At 36.1% G+C, this 14,679-nt stretch overlaps 2 protein-coding genes across 2 annotated transcripts in view; both read right to left on the bottom strand.

Annotated features, from left to right (window-relative positions):
* Positions 1-1,313, bottom strand: part of LOC124369982 (ras suppressor protein 1-like) — a 47,392-nt gene extending 46,079 nt beyond the window's left edge. The window contains exon 1 of the mRNA XM_046828222.1: positions 1,153-1,313. Within this exon, the coding sequence (XP_046684178.1) occupies positions 1,153-1,247 (95 nt within the window). The 5' untranslated portion in view covers positions 1,248-1,313. The remainder of the gene's footprint in view (positions 1-1,152) is intronic.
* A 439-nt stretch (positions 1,314-1,752) lies between these two features.
* LOC124369981 (ras suppressor protein 1-like) overlaps positions 1,753-14,679 on the bottom strand; it is a 49,407-nt gene continuing 36,480 nt past the window's right edge. Inside the window, exons 6-7 of the mRNA XM_046828221.1 lie at positions 11,895-12,009; positions 1,753-1,897 (exon numbers count right to left, since the gene is read on the bottom strand). Coding sequence (XP_046684177.1) covers positions 1,767-1,897; positions 11,895-12,009 — 246 coding nt within the window. The 3' untranslated portion in view covers positions 1,753-1,766. The remainder of the gene's footprint in view (positions 1,898-11,894; positions 12,010-14,679) is intronic.

The following is a 14,679-nucleotide window of genomic DNA, read 5'->3' as shown; positions in this document are numbered from 1 at the left end:
CATCAAAGAATAATCTTGGACTTGTCTGAAATTAAAGCTCTAGTAGTGGTCAGTTGCATGTAAACTTGAATTCTTTTCAATCACTAATAAAATTGTATTTCTAATATAGTACCACAAACTACACTATTCTACTTATAACTAACAGTCTAAAAGCTGTATTACATTTTTAGATTAACCTCGTATACAATCCCCATTAAAAAATAATGTAATGCCTTCTTTCACATCCCATTAACAATTTACATTACTTCTTCAGAGGCTTCTATTTTAAAGTTAGCAACATATTCTAAATTAAGTTTTAATGATTGATATAGTTTTCTTTAATATTTAGTGTAAATGTAGTTTATATCTATCTGAAGAAATGTACCAGATACATGAAAATGTGTAAATGCTTCAGAACATTAAACAATGGCTTATTGAAGAGAATTGGCCAGTTCTTTTACTTGTCCATGTATAAGTATATATATTATCAACAATCAATACAATTGTAGTTTCAATAAAGATTAAATCAGGCTATTGCCGTTTATATATATGTGTGTATGTATATATATATATATGTTTAGTGACATCAATGATGTTGAAGAAATGGGAACTAAAAATACATTACGTTTATATTAACTAATGTAGTTTGTTCTTTACCGACAAAAAATAATAATGTAAAAGTTACCTTGTATCTGCATTTTATTAATACATAATTTATAATATTTATATTTTCATCAAATGTATTCACACTCGTAATGCAGATAAAATTACTATAGTGCAGGAGCGGCTGCTGATGGCGCCGCTTGCCCTTGACCGTGCTGTAGTGGACTAATCGGTCAGTGGAGTAATAGACAACGTTTCATTTGAAATGAAACGTTTTATTTGATGTTGTGCAATTGAGTTGTTGGCCCAACGATCCATATAAGCTATTACTATTTGTATTGGATCGTTGGGCCAACGAACCTTGATTGTAAATTTATTGTTTAAATTGTAAATAAGGTTCATTGGGCCAATGACCTGTTTTAGTTATGTTTCACTTTATCAAACAAATCGGTCAGATTACACCACTGATCGTTGGGCCAACGACCCTCTTATTTAAAACTAAACGAAAGTTTGGGTCGTTAGCCTAATGATCAGTGTAGTAATCGAACCAGACCTAGATAATCTACTTACTATTTGTATGTTTCAGAACGTATGTAATCCATGACATGGCTGATGCCCACTTGGAGTTGATCAGCTATTGGAGTCACCCATGGGTTGAAGTCCATCTTCACCACTGACTTGTTCCCCACAAGGTCAAGGTTACCTGCAATTGTTCACTGTTAATATCATTTGTCAATTGTATTGTATCCATTCATGATGCTGCAGATGCCCACTTGGAGTTGATCAGCTATTGGAGTCACCCATGGGTTGAAGTCCATCTTCACCACTGACTTGTTCCCCACAAGGTCAAGGTTACCTGCAATTGTTCACTGTTAATATCATTTGTCAATTGTATTGTATCCATTCATGATGCTGCAGATGCCCACTTGGAGTTGATCAGCTTTTGGATTCACCCATGGGTTGAAGTCCATCTTCACCACTGACTTGTTCCCCACAAGGTCAAGGTTACCTGCAATTGTTCACTGTTAATATCATTTGTCAATTGTATTGTATCCATTCATGATGCTGCAGATGCCCACTTGGAGTTGATCAGCTATTGGAGTCACCCATGGGTTGAAGTCCATCTTCACCACTGACTTGTTCCCCACAAGGTCAAGGTTACCTGCAATTGTTCACTGTTAATATCATTTGTCAATTGTATTGTATCCATTCATGATGCTGCAGATGCCCACTTGGAGTTGATCAGCTTTTGGATTCACCCATGGGTTGAAGTCCATCTTCACCACTGACTTGTTCCCCACAAGGTCAAGGTTACCTGCAATTGTTCACTGTTAATATCATTTGTCAATTGTATTGTATCCATTCATGATGCTGCAGATGCCCACTTGGAGTTGATCAGCTTTTGGATTCACCCATGGGTTGAAGTCCATCTTCACCACTGACAGGAATGGGTGGATGATCCTTCACAAAAGCACAAGGACGTGTAGTGAATGTCCTGTGTTGCCCGTCATTGACAACTCTTCATTCATTAATTCATTGGAAAGAAGTGATTCTAAACCCTAAGCTTATCTGGTAAAAACTAAAGCTTTTGGTGCTCCTCACTGAGTAAAAAAGAGAAGTTTAGTACAATCCAGCCCATTCAAGAATCAATTAATCAATGAAAATTTCATTATTTTTAAGAACATCAAGTACTGTAATACTTTTATAAACAAACAACATTTAAGTTGACTATCTACTACTTGGTTTTGTTAGAAACTCTTCTACAGTATTTACTCATAATGGAGATCCAAAGGATTCGTGTAGAACAGTGCACTCCTTCCTAATCAACTCAACTAGTCACATGAAAAAAGGAGGAACTTACGATCGCTTAATTATTGATGAAGCACTCATGTTACATGCGGGTGAAATTTTATTTGCAGTGGAACTCTCTAAAGCAAAGGAAGTCATGGTAGGTGACATGAACCGAATCCCATACATTAATAGAGTCACAGGTTGTACAACAAAATTCCATGATATCACAAAAATCTCCAAGATATCACAGCAGTTAAGTCACTCTTACAGATGTACAATGACTGTTGCCAAGATTTTGGCAAGATATTATCCTCAAGGCATGACAACGAGCAACAGCATAAAGAGAGAAATGGTAAAATACCTTTTGGGAAGCATGGACAACAATTTCATCAAAGGACACAAAAATATTAGTTTTTAAACAAGCCGAAAAATTACAGCTTGCCAAATTAGGCTATGATGTCTCTACTATTCATGAGTACCAAGGTAAGCAGGCACCACATATTACAATAGTTAGGACATCTTTCAGCAATGAGGATATCTATAACTCGCTTCCACATTGCCTTGTTGCCATCTCACGACATACTCAATCATTAACATACATCGCTCCAGCTCATGAGGATGTATTGACAAAATGGATTCATTATAGCCAGCAATACTCTGATTCAGATCTTCACAATTGTTACAGGATTCTAGAGAAAAAACTTTCCTAACAAGAGCTATTTTTTAGACAACGACCAAGTGGCACACTTAAACCATTGACAATATTCCACCAAAACACAGACAGGGTTAGTAATAAAATTGATCAATTAAACTACTTACTTAACACAATATCACCTGATATATTGATTCTTACAGAACATGGACAAGATGCTGAAAAAATAAAGGATACTCGGTTAATAAATAATTTAGTTTCTGCTTATAGCAGAGAAAACATTCGAAAAGGTGGATTTGCAATATTTAAACACGGCAGGGTTGAAGACGACATCTGAGTCTAAACACTGAAAATATCAGTGTCCCTTTGATGTGTGAAATAACTGCTATAAAGCTCGTGCTAAAACATAAAAGGCCTCTTTATATTTTAGGAGTCTATCGCAATCCAGATAAACGTTTGGATAATGTTTGCCATGGCCTGGACATTTTAAGAAAACTTTTTGATTCTCTACCATTAACAAAAAACAATTCCATTTTGATGGGAGATGTTAATATTGACAGTCTCACGCACTCAACAGAAGCACAAATGTTCAACGAGCTATTACATGCTTATGGCTTTACTAGACTACATCTCCCTCCAACCAGGATCACTAGGGATTCATCTTCCTCAATTGATGCTGTTTGTACGAATTTCGAAATGTCAAGTATACAGGTAGAAGTGTTACATACTGGAATTTCAGACCACATGGGGCAGTTGTGTACAATGGACATCTCTGTATCCTTAAGTAAGACATCCATTTCAAATCGCCGAACTCTAAATTTGGAAAATATGACAATGTTTAAAGATCAGCTTGTGACACAAACATGGGAACCAGTCTTACATGCGGACAATGCAGAAGATGCGTACAATCACTTTTTGACAATTTTGACAACTATCCTCGACACCACTTGTCCACTCAAATTAACTCGAAGGAACATACATGTCAAAAATAAAGTGTTTTATAATGCAGATGTTAAAAACTCAAAAATAACTTTTTAGTTGCAGAAGAAAAGTACCGTTTGAGTGGAAAAGTAGAGGATAAAAAACAGGCGTTTTCTTTAAAAAAGAATTATGATTTGAAGTTAAGAAATTTGAGACGCCAGAAAAATACTGACCATATAAATTACTCAGACAATAAAAGCAAAGTGATTTGGGAAGTTATAAATAGTGAGAGAGAGAATTAAAGACCAATCACAACTCTAATATAACATCACTGACACATGAAGGCAGAAGTATTGAAGACCCTTCAGAAATGGCCAACTACTTCAACAAATATTTTGTTACAGTGGCTGAAGCAGTGCTTAATTTCTAAAATTTTAGGTGTGGGAACTCTTAAAGCGGGAAGCTCAGACCGGTGGGTATGGAATACACCCCAGGAAGGAGGGGGGCCCTCACGCCAGGAAAACTTTTGAAAATTATAACTGTAAACCTTTGTTTTTAGGCCACCAGACATAATAATACATTCATTTTTATAAAATACCAAGTGATATTTTAATGCTGTTTATTTTCTTTAAGGTGCTTGATTAGGATGTAAAGAAAATAAAAACATGAATTTAAATTATTGAGTTTACTCTCTACTCTACTCTACTCCATTAACACCTTGTTGCCTACTTTAAATTTCCCAGAATATTTGGTTTTGATTTCATTGACCATTTTGTTTGAATCAATGAAGCTCGCCAATATTAATTTTTTTAATAAATGGTAAAATAAAAAACAAATTGAGCCTTATTCACAGTTTTATTTATACACATTACAGTAGTAATAATAATACATATTAATATGTAAATGGATGTTTGTTAATATAACAGCTTTTTTACAAGTTTGCATATTTTACAAAAAAATTACCTTTTGGGTACAAAACAATATTAATACATTCAAAATAAACCAACTTCTTGGAAAGGAAAAGGAAGCATTTAATTACACACAAAATAAATGACACACAGAGTGGAGTAACACGGTTTCATTTTTTAAAATTTAGTGTAGTTTTAAAAAGTTAAGGTTGATTATTTTTATTTGCTTATTAGTTATTATAACAAATATGTACGGATTTGTAGTATAATATTGTAAGGCAATGCCAAGACTGTTGGTAAACTTAGTTTTAGTTGTTTGTTAATATTTTATAAAGTGAAAACTACAAAAGAAACAAAACAACAATGCACAAAACTAACTGTAAGTACAAAAAAGAACTCAGAAACTTGAGTTCAGAACACAACTATAAGTTAGGCATAGGCTAGTTATTTTAATGAAAACTTAATGTTCTGAAATTCTAAAAGATATTTAAAAAACAGATTTAGGAAAAAAGTTCCCACAATGCAATGCTGTCTTCATGGTAAGTTTTCTGCCCTCGTTGTTTTGACTTGGTGTCAAGTACAGAATGGGTGTCCTTCGCCAGCCAGGTTTTTACGTGTCGCTCGGGATTGTATCTAGCCACAGGAGGTCCTAGGAGCCTGATCCGCAATAAATCGCAAACAGTGCTAATGTAGAGTGAAGATCTAAGAGGAGACATAATTAGATTCATTGCAGAAAAACCCACGTTCACATTCAGCACTAGACACTGCAATACTATTTATGATGGAAATCAGTTTCTTAAACGACGGCGGTTGCTCTAGAATAGTAGGTTTCTCTCCACTTAACATAGGCTTCAGTCCCTGCTTGAAGTGTCTGAAGTCTCTAATTATATCCTGAGAGCTGCTAATCTTAAATCTATCGCAGATTCGCTGGATCTCACATTCTCCGTAGGTGATGGATAAAGTCTTTTGGCCAATACATGGGGTGGATCACTTTGATGTCATTCATGATTTTTGGTGTAGTGTTCAGGCCGCATTTGAAGATGATGATAGCAACCTTGAAGTCAAGTTGTTAGCGAGGCTCCGATAGAACTGTTTTTCTAGAATACTGGGTATCTTGGATACCCATACTGGATCTTACACAAAGTTTAACATCTTGAAACATCAAAATCGTCAATAGCAATTTTAGCTTCCACTGAACGTCTACCCATGTTTTCAACTCGGTTTTCAAAACACTTTGATTAACAGTGTTACATCACTGTGGGCTTGGATAAGGTTGAGGCTTGATTTTTGAAGCTGTAAGGACAAATCCGATAACTCTTCTAGAGCATCGAACATCAAATGCCAGGTTGTGTACAAAAGTTGTAGAAGATAATGTACTACAAAGCCCTTTGTAAGTTGAACGTGTGCTTCGAGTCCCTTTGTTTGTCTTCAGATGCTTCAATGAAATGATTGTACAAAGCTTTAAAATCTGTCCAAACTGCTTTCACCGCCATTAAGCTGGAGGCTACCCAACGAGTATCTAAAACACAGCCGATTTTCAACATTTGCTCCTCTAGTCCTTTAGCAACTTCTGCAACTCCCTGCTGTTTTTCGGTGAACAACTAAACATTGTTTCTAATTTTATCCATGAATATCTTAAAATGATTGATTCCAGCTACTTCTTCTATGGAATCGTGCACGGCAAGCTCTAAAACGATGGTTCAAACAATGCCAAATGAACAAGTTGGGGAACGTTTTCAGTAAGCTGTATAGCAAGGCCAGATTTTCTTGCCTAGTAGCACTGAAGCACCATCACAAGTTAGAGCAATCATATGGTCTTTCATGAATTCAAAGCTTAGACCTAATGCTTGTAACTGATTTAAAAGTTCTTGTAATATACCAGCTGATGTTGTGCTATTTAGCTCAAAAAGTGTTAAGAACACTGTCATAGGGTTTTGCATTCCCTTTAGAACAGTTTCTGATATAAACCACCAAAGCATTTTTGTTTGAAACTGAAGTGGCTTTCATCCAAAAGCAGGGAAAATTTAGAGTCTGACTTGATTAGGCCATTTATCAAGTCTGATTTCATTCATCAGAAATATGATGAATTATATTGGAGCAAGCAACATTTGAATCTAGGATTCGCCCCATATCTAAGCCATTCATTATTTGAAGATCAATTTCAGTTTCAAACTCAAAAAATGGCCTATTTAGTTTAGCTTGCTTATGCGGAAAATGCGCTCAGTTACAATCTGCTGCTCTTTATGCATAGAAGCAACAGCTTTTTTCATTGTATCTTTCTTAGCTTCAATGAGTATTTTTTCAGCTAAAGAATGAGCTCGAGACCCACGGTGTAAAAATATCTTTTTCCTAAGAGAGGATTGCTGGTCTTTTTTATTGTTTCCATAAGCGGTAACAGTTCCTAAAACCCACTCTTCGCTAATCTTTAGGCCCTTCGTTTCCTCTGCACCTAGAGTACTCACACTACGGCAAACGTTGCAACCTAGTTCTCTGTTCACAATTTAACCATGGATTTTTAGCTTTAAATTCAACAATTTGTTCTTCAGACCAAACAAAAACTGGCTGTTCACCCCTATTAACAAAATCATTATTTTCATTACTAACCTTAGCTTCGTCTGCATCAGATCCCAAACCCACCAACCTGGATACTATTTTGACCGACGAGGAAAGTCGAAGGGGAATGGTAATCGCAATTATCCTCATTGATCCCGATTGCGTCTTCTTTTTTATCTTGATCAACAATTGAAGTTGTAGTCAATGCTTCCGAACTGCAGTTCTCATTATTCGCATAACCTTTTTGTTTCTTAGGGTTAGGTTTAAAGAAATCAACAATTTTTCTGGTAGTCATAGTCAATTAGAGAAACTATTTAGCTGCACCAGCACTAATAAGCATAAACACGAACACAATCAACGACCTGCACCTCAAAAACGAACTTAAGCGTGATGGGATGCGATGCAACTTGTAACTTAAACGCGAAACACACCAAGGTCAAGTCAACTAGTCAACACACTTGTGATCACTGGGGCGCGGTGGCGCGGTGAAGGAATGGAGGGGGAAAGGAAGGGGGTGGGGTGGGTATTGCTTTGTTATTGAGAGACGCAGCCGCGCATGCGCGAACCTAGGATGACTCGCCCGTCACCTTCCTCCTGCCTGATTCCGTGCAAGACTCATCACAGCACAGCTCACAAACTGCTTGTACGGGCGCTTACTATCTGCTTACGAGTCACTCGCAAACAAAGCATAGGCATAATATTGATCCTACCTACAATTTTTTTTAACTAAAACTTGTACTCGTAGTTTTAAAAGCGTTTCCCTTGCGTTCCGGCACTCTTGGGAGGTAAGGGAACGCTGTTCCCCTTGCGTTCCCACTGAAATTAACCACTGGGCTGAAGAAACACTAAAAAACAGCCAAACACCCCAAACGACTAAAGTAAACGTACAGTATACAGACCTGCGCACTGTTATGCGGTCTTTTCTGCTAACAACACCTGAAGAGATCTGCAGGGTAATTGAAAGCTTAAAGCCTAAAAGTTCTACAGGAATAGATGAAATTTCATCAAGACTTTTGAAGTTCTGTAAAAATGAACTTATTACCCCTCTCTTACACATTATCAATACCTCGCTATATCAAGGTCACTTCCCAACAAAACTTAAGATAGCTAAGGTGTAAGGTGATACCAATACACAAAAACGGGAGAAGAAACGAAGTGTCAAACTACAGACCTATCTCACTTATCTCTTCTACATCTAAAATTATTGAAAAAATAGTGTTTGAACGTTTGGTACATCATTTACAAATTAATGACATCCTGACAAGTGGGCAACATGGTTTCAGGAAAGGAAAGTCGACCATAACAGCTACAGTAGAAACATCAGAATTTATATTGGATGCTCTTGAAGAAGGGAAGACTGTATCAGGAATTTTTATGGACTTGAGCAAAGCTTTTGACTGTCTCAGTCATGACTCCATTCTTCTGAAACTTGATTCTATGGGCATTAAGCATACAGCAAAAAAATGGTTCACAAACTATCTAAAGGGTCGCAGTCAGTTAGTTGAGTTAAAACACACTGTTCATGGAAGATCTACCACATCAAAATCATGCATTCTACCAGTGATTAGAGGGGTACCCCAGGGTTCAGTTCTTGGCCCCCTCTTATTCATTTTATTTACAAATGATTTGCCAAGTTTCATTGAACCATACAGCCATTCAGTTATGTATGCTGATGACACAGTAATTCTCACAGCTAATAAATCAGTCCAGTCCTTGGAAATAGATTCATACATCAGCGTCAACTTAGCTCTGGAATATTGTCAAAGAAATGATCTTGTTTTTAATGAAGCCAAAACAATCCAACTCACTTTTGGCAACAAAAAAGAAAAAGTCTCCTACATTCCAGATCTACAGTCAGCCACATCAGTCAAACATCTGGGGGTAAATTTCGATAATAACCTAACATAGTCAACACATATTGATGATCTGTGCAACAAACTGAGTAGAGCTCTTTTTGCAATTAGAAGAACTAAGGCTGTAAGCTCATCTGATACTGTCAAGATTGCCTATCAGGCTCTTTTTGAAAGCCATCTTAGATACAGAATTCTTGTTTTGGGTGCTTCCTCAGCAAAGAATCTTGAACGGGTCTTAGTATTGCAAAAAAGAGCTCTAAGAATTATGGCCTGTTTAAAACCCCTTGATAGCTGTAGACAGGTATTTAAAGAATGGAAAATACTGACTGTTGTAAGTTTATACATACAAGAAACAGTTCTTAACGCGGTTGGAAGGGACATGCAACGGAACAGGGACCTTCATCACTATAACACAAGGCATCGCAACAACTTTACTTTACCCAGTCACCACAGGACATATTTTGAGAAAAAACCATCATATGTGGGGGCTAGATTCTTCAACAGTCTTCCTGATGAAGTAAAGAAAGAAGAATCAATAAAAGTGATGAAGAACAAACTGCATCAGTGGCTGTTAACCAGGCCTTTTTACAACATAAACGAATTTTTAAATTGGACAGACATTTACCCTTAGATTATTAAAAGTTATTAATATATTGGTAATTTAGTGACTTATTGACAATATTGTTGTTGCTGTTTATAAATGTTTTTAAATTTTATTGTTTTGTTTGTTTATTTGTTTTGTATCTGTATGTTTTGTAACTGTATGTGACACCATTTCTAATCTTTAGGATTGTGAAATAAATCTCTCTCTCTCTCTCTCTCCCTCTCTCTCTCCCCCCCCTCCTCCCCCTCCATCCCTCTCCCTCTCCTCCCCCTCCCTCCCTCCAACAACCAACTTGTTCAAATGAACCACAATTTTTTCTGAAGTAGAAATGCAAAAAGTAAAATGCCTCTAGGTGAAACTTTTACTCTAAAAGAATTCAGTGTTGAAGTTTTCTTAGTCATAAATAAACTAAGAAATAGCTGTTGTTTAGATATTTATGGAATAAATGCTTCACACTTAAAAATAGCTTCTAAGCACATAAGTGAGATCTTAGCATACTTATCTAACTTATGCATCACTCTGGGCTTTTATCCTGACAAACTGAAGTGATACGAATACATAAGATAAATTATTTTCAAACTATCGACCAATATCGCAGTGTCTAAGGTCTTGGAACGTCTCATAAATAGTCAGATGATAATCTTCCTATAAGGAAATAATCTTTTATCAGAATGGTGCCCGCAGTGTCTAAGGTCTTGGAACGTCTCATACATAGTCAGATGATAATCTTCCTATAAGGAAATAATCTTTTATCAGAATGTCAGCATGGTTTTAGGCCTAAGCGTAGCACTGTTGCAGACACTCATGCTCTAATTACAAACTGCTTTAAGGGTCTGGAGGCTAAAAGGAGTGTTCTCTTTAGATCGTTTGATATGTCCAAGGCCTTCGACACTGAAACACATGATGTGTTGCTAGTTAAGCTGTATTTTTATTCGCTTGAAAGTGTTACCATTTCTTTTTTAAATCTTACATGGAAGACAGATGGTAGTCTGTATATTTAAATGGCTCTTTTTCCAATTCTTTGCAGATTGTATAAGGCGTACCACAGGGGTCTATACTTGGTCCGACCTTGTTCATAATTTACAAGAAACATCATGGAGCAACATGTAGTGTTAAATGTTTGCAGATGATCTGGCAGTGTGTTCAGGGTATTAGTCCTTAGACAGCTAAATATATTGTTACGTCTAAATCACACGTAATACATGACTGGTGTAATGCTAATAAGCTGAGTTTAAATGGAGAGAAGGTTCACAATATACAACTTTGCCTTCGTTCTGGTTCAGAGAAATTAGCTTCCCTAAATTTCTTGGGCTTCCATCTTCAGTCCAACCTCAAATGGCACTCTCACATTGACAATCTGGCCACAAAAATTCTAAAGGGTCTATTTATGATTAGGGAATGAATATGAGAGGGAATGTGTCTCCTGATTTTCTCCTTTGCATCTACTATGGTCATGTACAAATTTGTCCTATGGAACTTCACGTTGGGCGAATTGTTCCTATGCTCACAAATTATTTGTGTTATCTTATCTTACAAAAGCTGTCTCTCTTATCTGTGGTGTGGACTGGCAGGATCACTGCAAACCACTTTGTGTTAGGCAAGGTACCCTTACTCTACAGTCTATGTATGTTTTTCAGTTCTTATGTATGTAAAGGAGAACTTGCAAAGCACAACTAAAGTTAGTGACATACATTACTATATAACAAGAAATAAACATAATATAGCACAAACAAGAAGCTCTGTATATTCAGGGATTCAAATCTACGATGGATTACCTGGAAAATCAAAACCTCTGACACCTCAAAGTTTTAAGATATCACTTAAGGAAATAATAATGAATAAATCACTGTATAATATTACTAATTTTATGGTGTAATAGCTACACTACATTTAAATACTTTATAGGTATTTTTTTAATAAATATTGATAGGGTATTTTTTAATTTTATGAACACAAACCAAAACTTATTGAGATCTAATGCTATATTTTGAAATAAAAAAGTGAAACGCTATAAATAAAGTGTTACATACCAATTTCTGGAGGTAGCACAGTTAGCCTATTGGCCTGGATATGTAATTCTCTAAGTCTTGTCAGCTCACCGATTTCTTTAGGCAACTCTATCAAATCATTCTCTCGCAATACTAGCTGAAAAATAAGAGGACAGGTAATTTTTTTGTGGAACGTCTTCTACTAACAGTGCATTTATATAACTAGAACTTAATTATCAGAAAACTGCCAAATGTTAAAATAATTTAATATTTTTAAAGAAGTATTATTTAGATATTCTCTCCACTCTATGCCCATAATACTGCTTGCTTTCTATTGTTACCATCTGATATATGTTTCAGCACTACATACGGTCTGCTTGGCACAAGGTTCTCTCTACCGTACTTTGCACAACACATTCCTGATCCTATACATCCTTTAGCTAATCCCTTCTATTGGAATATTATCTTTATCATTTGTACTTATCTGTACAAAGATAAGTAAAACAACTGTTCTGAAAATAAAAACAGTTTCATTAAAAATATAAAAACTCCTGTAAAACTTTAAATTTATTTAATGCCTATTCATTAAAGGGCCAGCAAACCTGTGTGCACAGTATGGACTATGGCCGTTGTGAAACACTAAATATAATGCTTCAAACTTTGCAAACCTGTGTGCACAGTATGGACTATGGCCGTTGTGAAACACTAAATATAATGCTTCAAACTTTGCAAACCTGTGTGCACAGTATGGACTATGGCCGTTGTGAAACACTAAATATAATGCTTCAAACTTTGCAAACCTGTGTGCACAGTATGGACTATGGCCGTTGTGAAACACTAAATATAATGCTTCAAACTTTGCAAACCTGTGTGCACAGTATGGACTATGGCCGTTGTGAAACACTAAATATAATGCTTCAAACTTTGCAAACCTGTGTGCACAGTATGGACTATGGCCGTTGTGAAACACTAAATATAATGCTTCAAACTTTGCAAACCTGTGTGCACAGTATGGACTATGGCCGTTGTGAAACACTAAATATAATGCTTCAAACTTTTCAGCATCTGCTAATCCTCATTATGCTTTCAGCTACAGAGAGAATGGGTTAATACACCTCACAAATTACAGGAGGTGTTCAAAACATTGTCAAACAAAATGTAATTAAAACAAAAATGTAATTACAACCAAATACTATGTTAATTTTACAATTTTTGGAAAGAAAGAGTTTTGTCCACCCCCTTCAAGTGGCCACAAAAGAAATTTAAGAATTTGCTTTGGATAGGTTATACCTAGTATATGCTTTGAAAAACAATAGTATAGATCTATCCTGCTATAACCAGAGATTTTTAATCAAAATCAGGATATTAAAACACCAACTTCATTTTTAGTTTTAACAGAATGGACCCAACGATATCAGAAATAAATAAAGATTTTATAAGAAGTCTTTCCTGAACGTTCAAGCGCTCTGCGTAGCGACTGTCCATCTTCCGAGCCACTTCACTACTTGCTACAGGGGCTAATTCACAAGACACGGTCGTGAATCATAGACCACCATGTCTAACAGGTGATTGGGCTCAAGTATTAAATTGATGCATTAAACAAAAGAAATTAAGTAAAAGATGTTATTCTAAACTTATAATTACATTTCCTACAGATTACAGAGAAAAATAAAGTTTATTAATAACAGTTTATTGTTTTATTAATTATTACAAATGATCAGCTTGGTTGCCCCTCTACGATTTCTAACACCCATTTGCATTGCTTGTATGAACTTGTATGCTCTAGGCAAGAGACTATCATCTTTTTAAAGTGCTTACAAATTCTCCCATGAAGATTTTTCCTCCTTAAATATGCTATTGACAGATTTTGAATTGCTACCTCTCTCACTTGGGCCAATTTGGGGAAGAATGCGCAAAATAAACAATAAAAACTCAAAATAAAACTAATTACTCCAAAAATAATCTCAAAGAATCTTATTCTATTTCCAACATAAACAGTTGATATGAGAAAGGATTTCTACACACAACAGGGGTATAGTGGGAAATGTTTCACCTTACACTTAGTGCATTGTCTGAAATGTGACACTAGACAATAGACAATAGACAATAATCTTTATTTACGTATTCATTGAGAATAGTACATGCGTCAAAAATTTTTTTATTTTACAGTCAGTTTGTTAAAAGAAGAGCTGGTTGTCAAAAAATTCTTTTTCAGTGTAGAAAGGTCGGTCTTGTAGCCATGTTGTGAGCTGGATCTTGAGGCGTTGTGCTGGTTCTTTTTTGAGATCTTCGGGCAGATGGTTGTAGAGAAGTTGCTCCTTTGTAGGATGGTTTTTTCTCGTACAGACTTAGGTGATGTGGTGGCAGAGTAAAACTTGCAGCATTTCGTGTGTTGTGATGATGTATGTATGTCTCTATGTCTGGTTTGGCTTGTTGAAATGGCATGGAGAATAGCATCACGGATGTAGAGTGCGGTTACTGTAAGAATCTTCAGCTCTTTGAAGGCATTTCTGCAGCTTTCTCGGTATCTAAGGCCTGCAAGACATCTTACACTGTCGTAGACTTGACTCCTGGAATCTGGAGACTGCCTCTGTCTTCTACGTTATGTGTAGAAAATTCGGTTGCTCCACCGTGTTTTAGGATCATATGTATAAAACATTGCATTGCACTGTAAAGTGCACCTAATGAAAGTAAACCGCTTATAAAACTGCCTCTGTCTTCTACGTTATGTGTAGAAAATTCGGTTGCTCCACCGTGTTTTAGGATCATATGTATAAAACATTGCATTGCACTGAAAAGTGCACCTAATGAAAGTAAACCGCTTATA

Source organism: Homalodisca vitripennis, chromosome X (genome assembly GCF_021130785.1).
Source record: "Homalodisca vitripennis isolate AUS2020 chromosome X, UT_GWSS_2.1, whole genome shotgun sequence".
In the NCBI taxonomy this organism is placed as follows: Eukaryota; Metazoa; Arthropoda; class Insecta; order Hemiptera; family Cicadellidae; genus Homalodisca; species Homalodisca vitripennis.
This window is presented reverse-complemented; position numbering and strand designations above follow the sequence as displayed.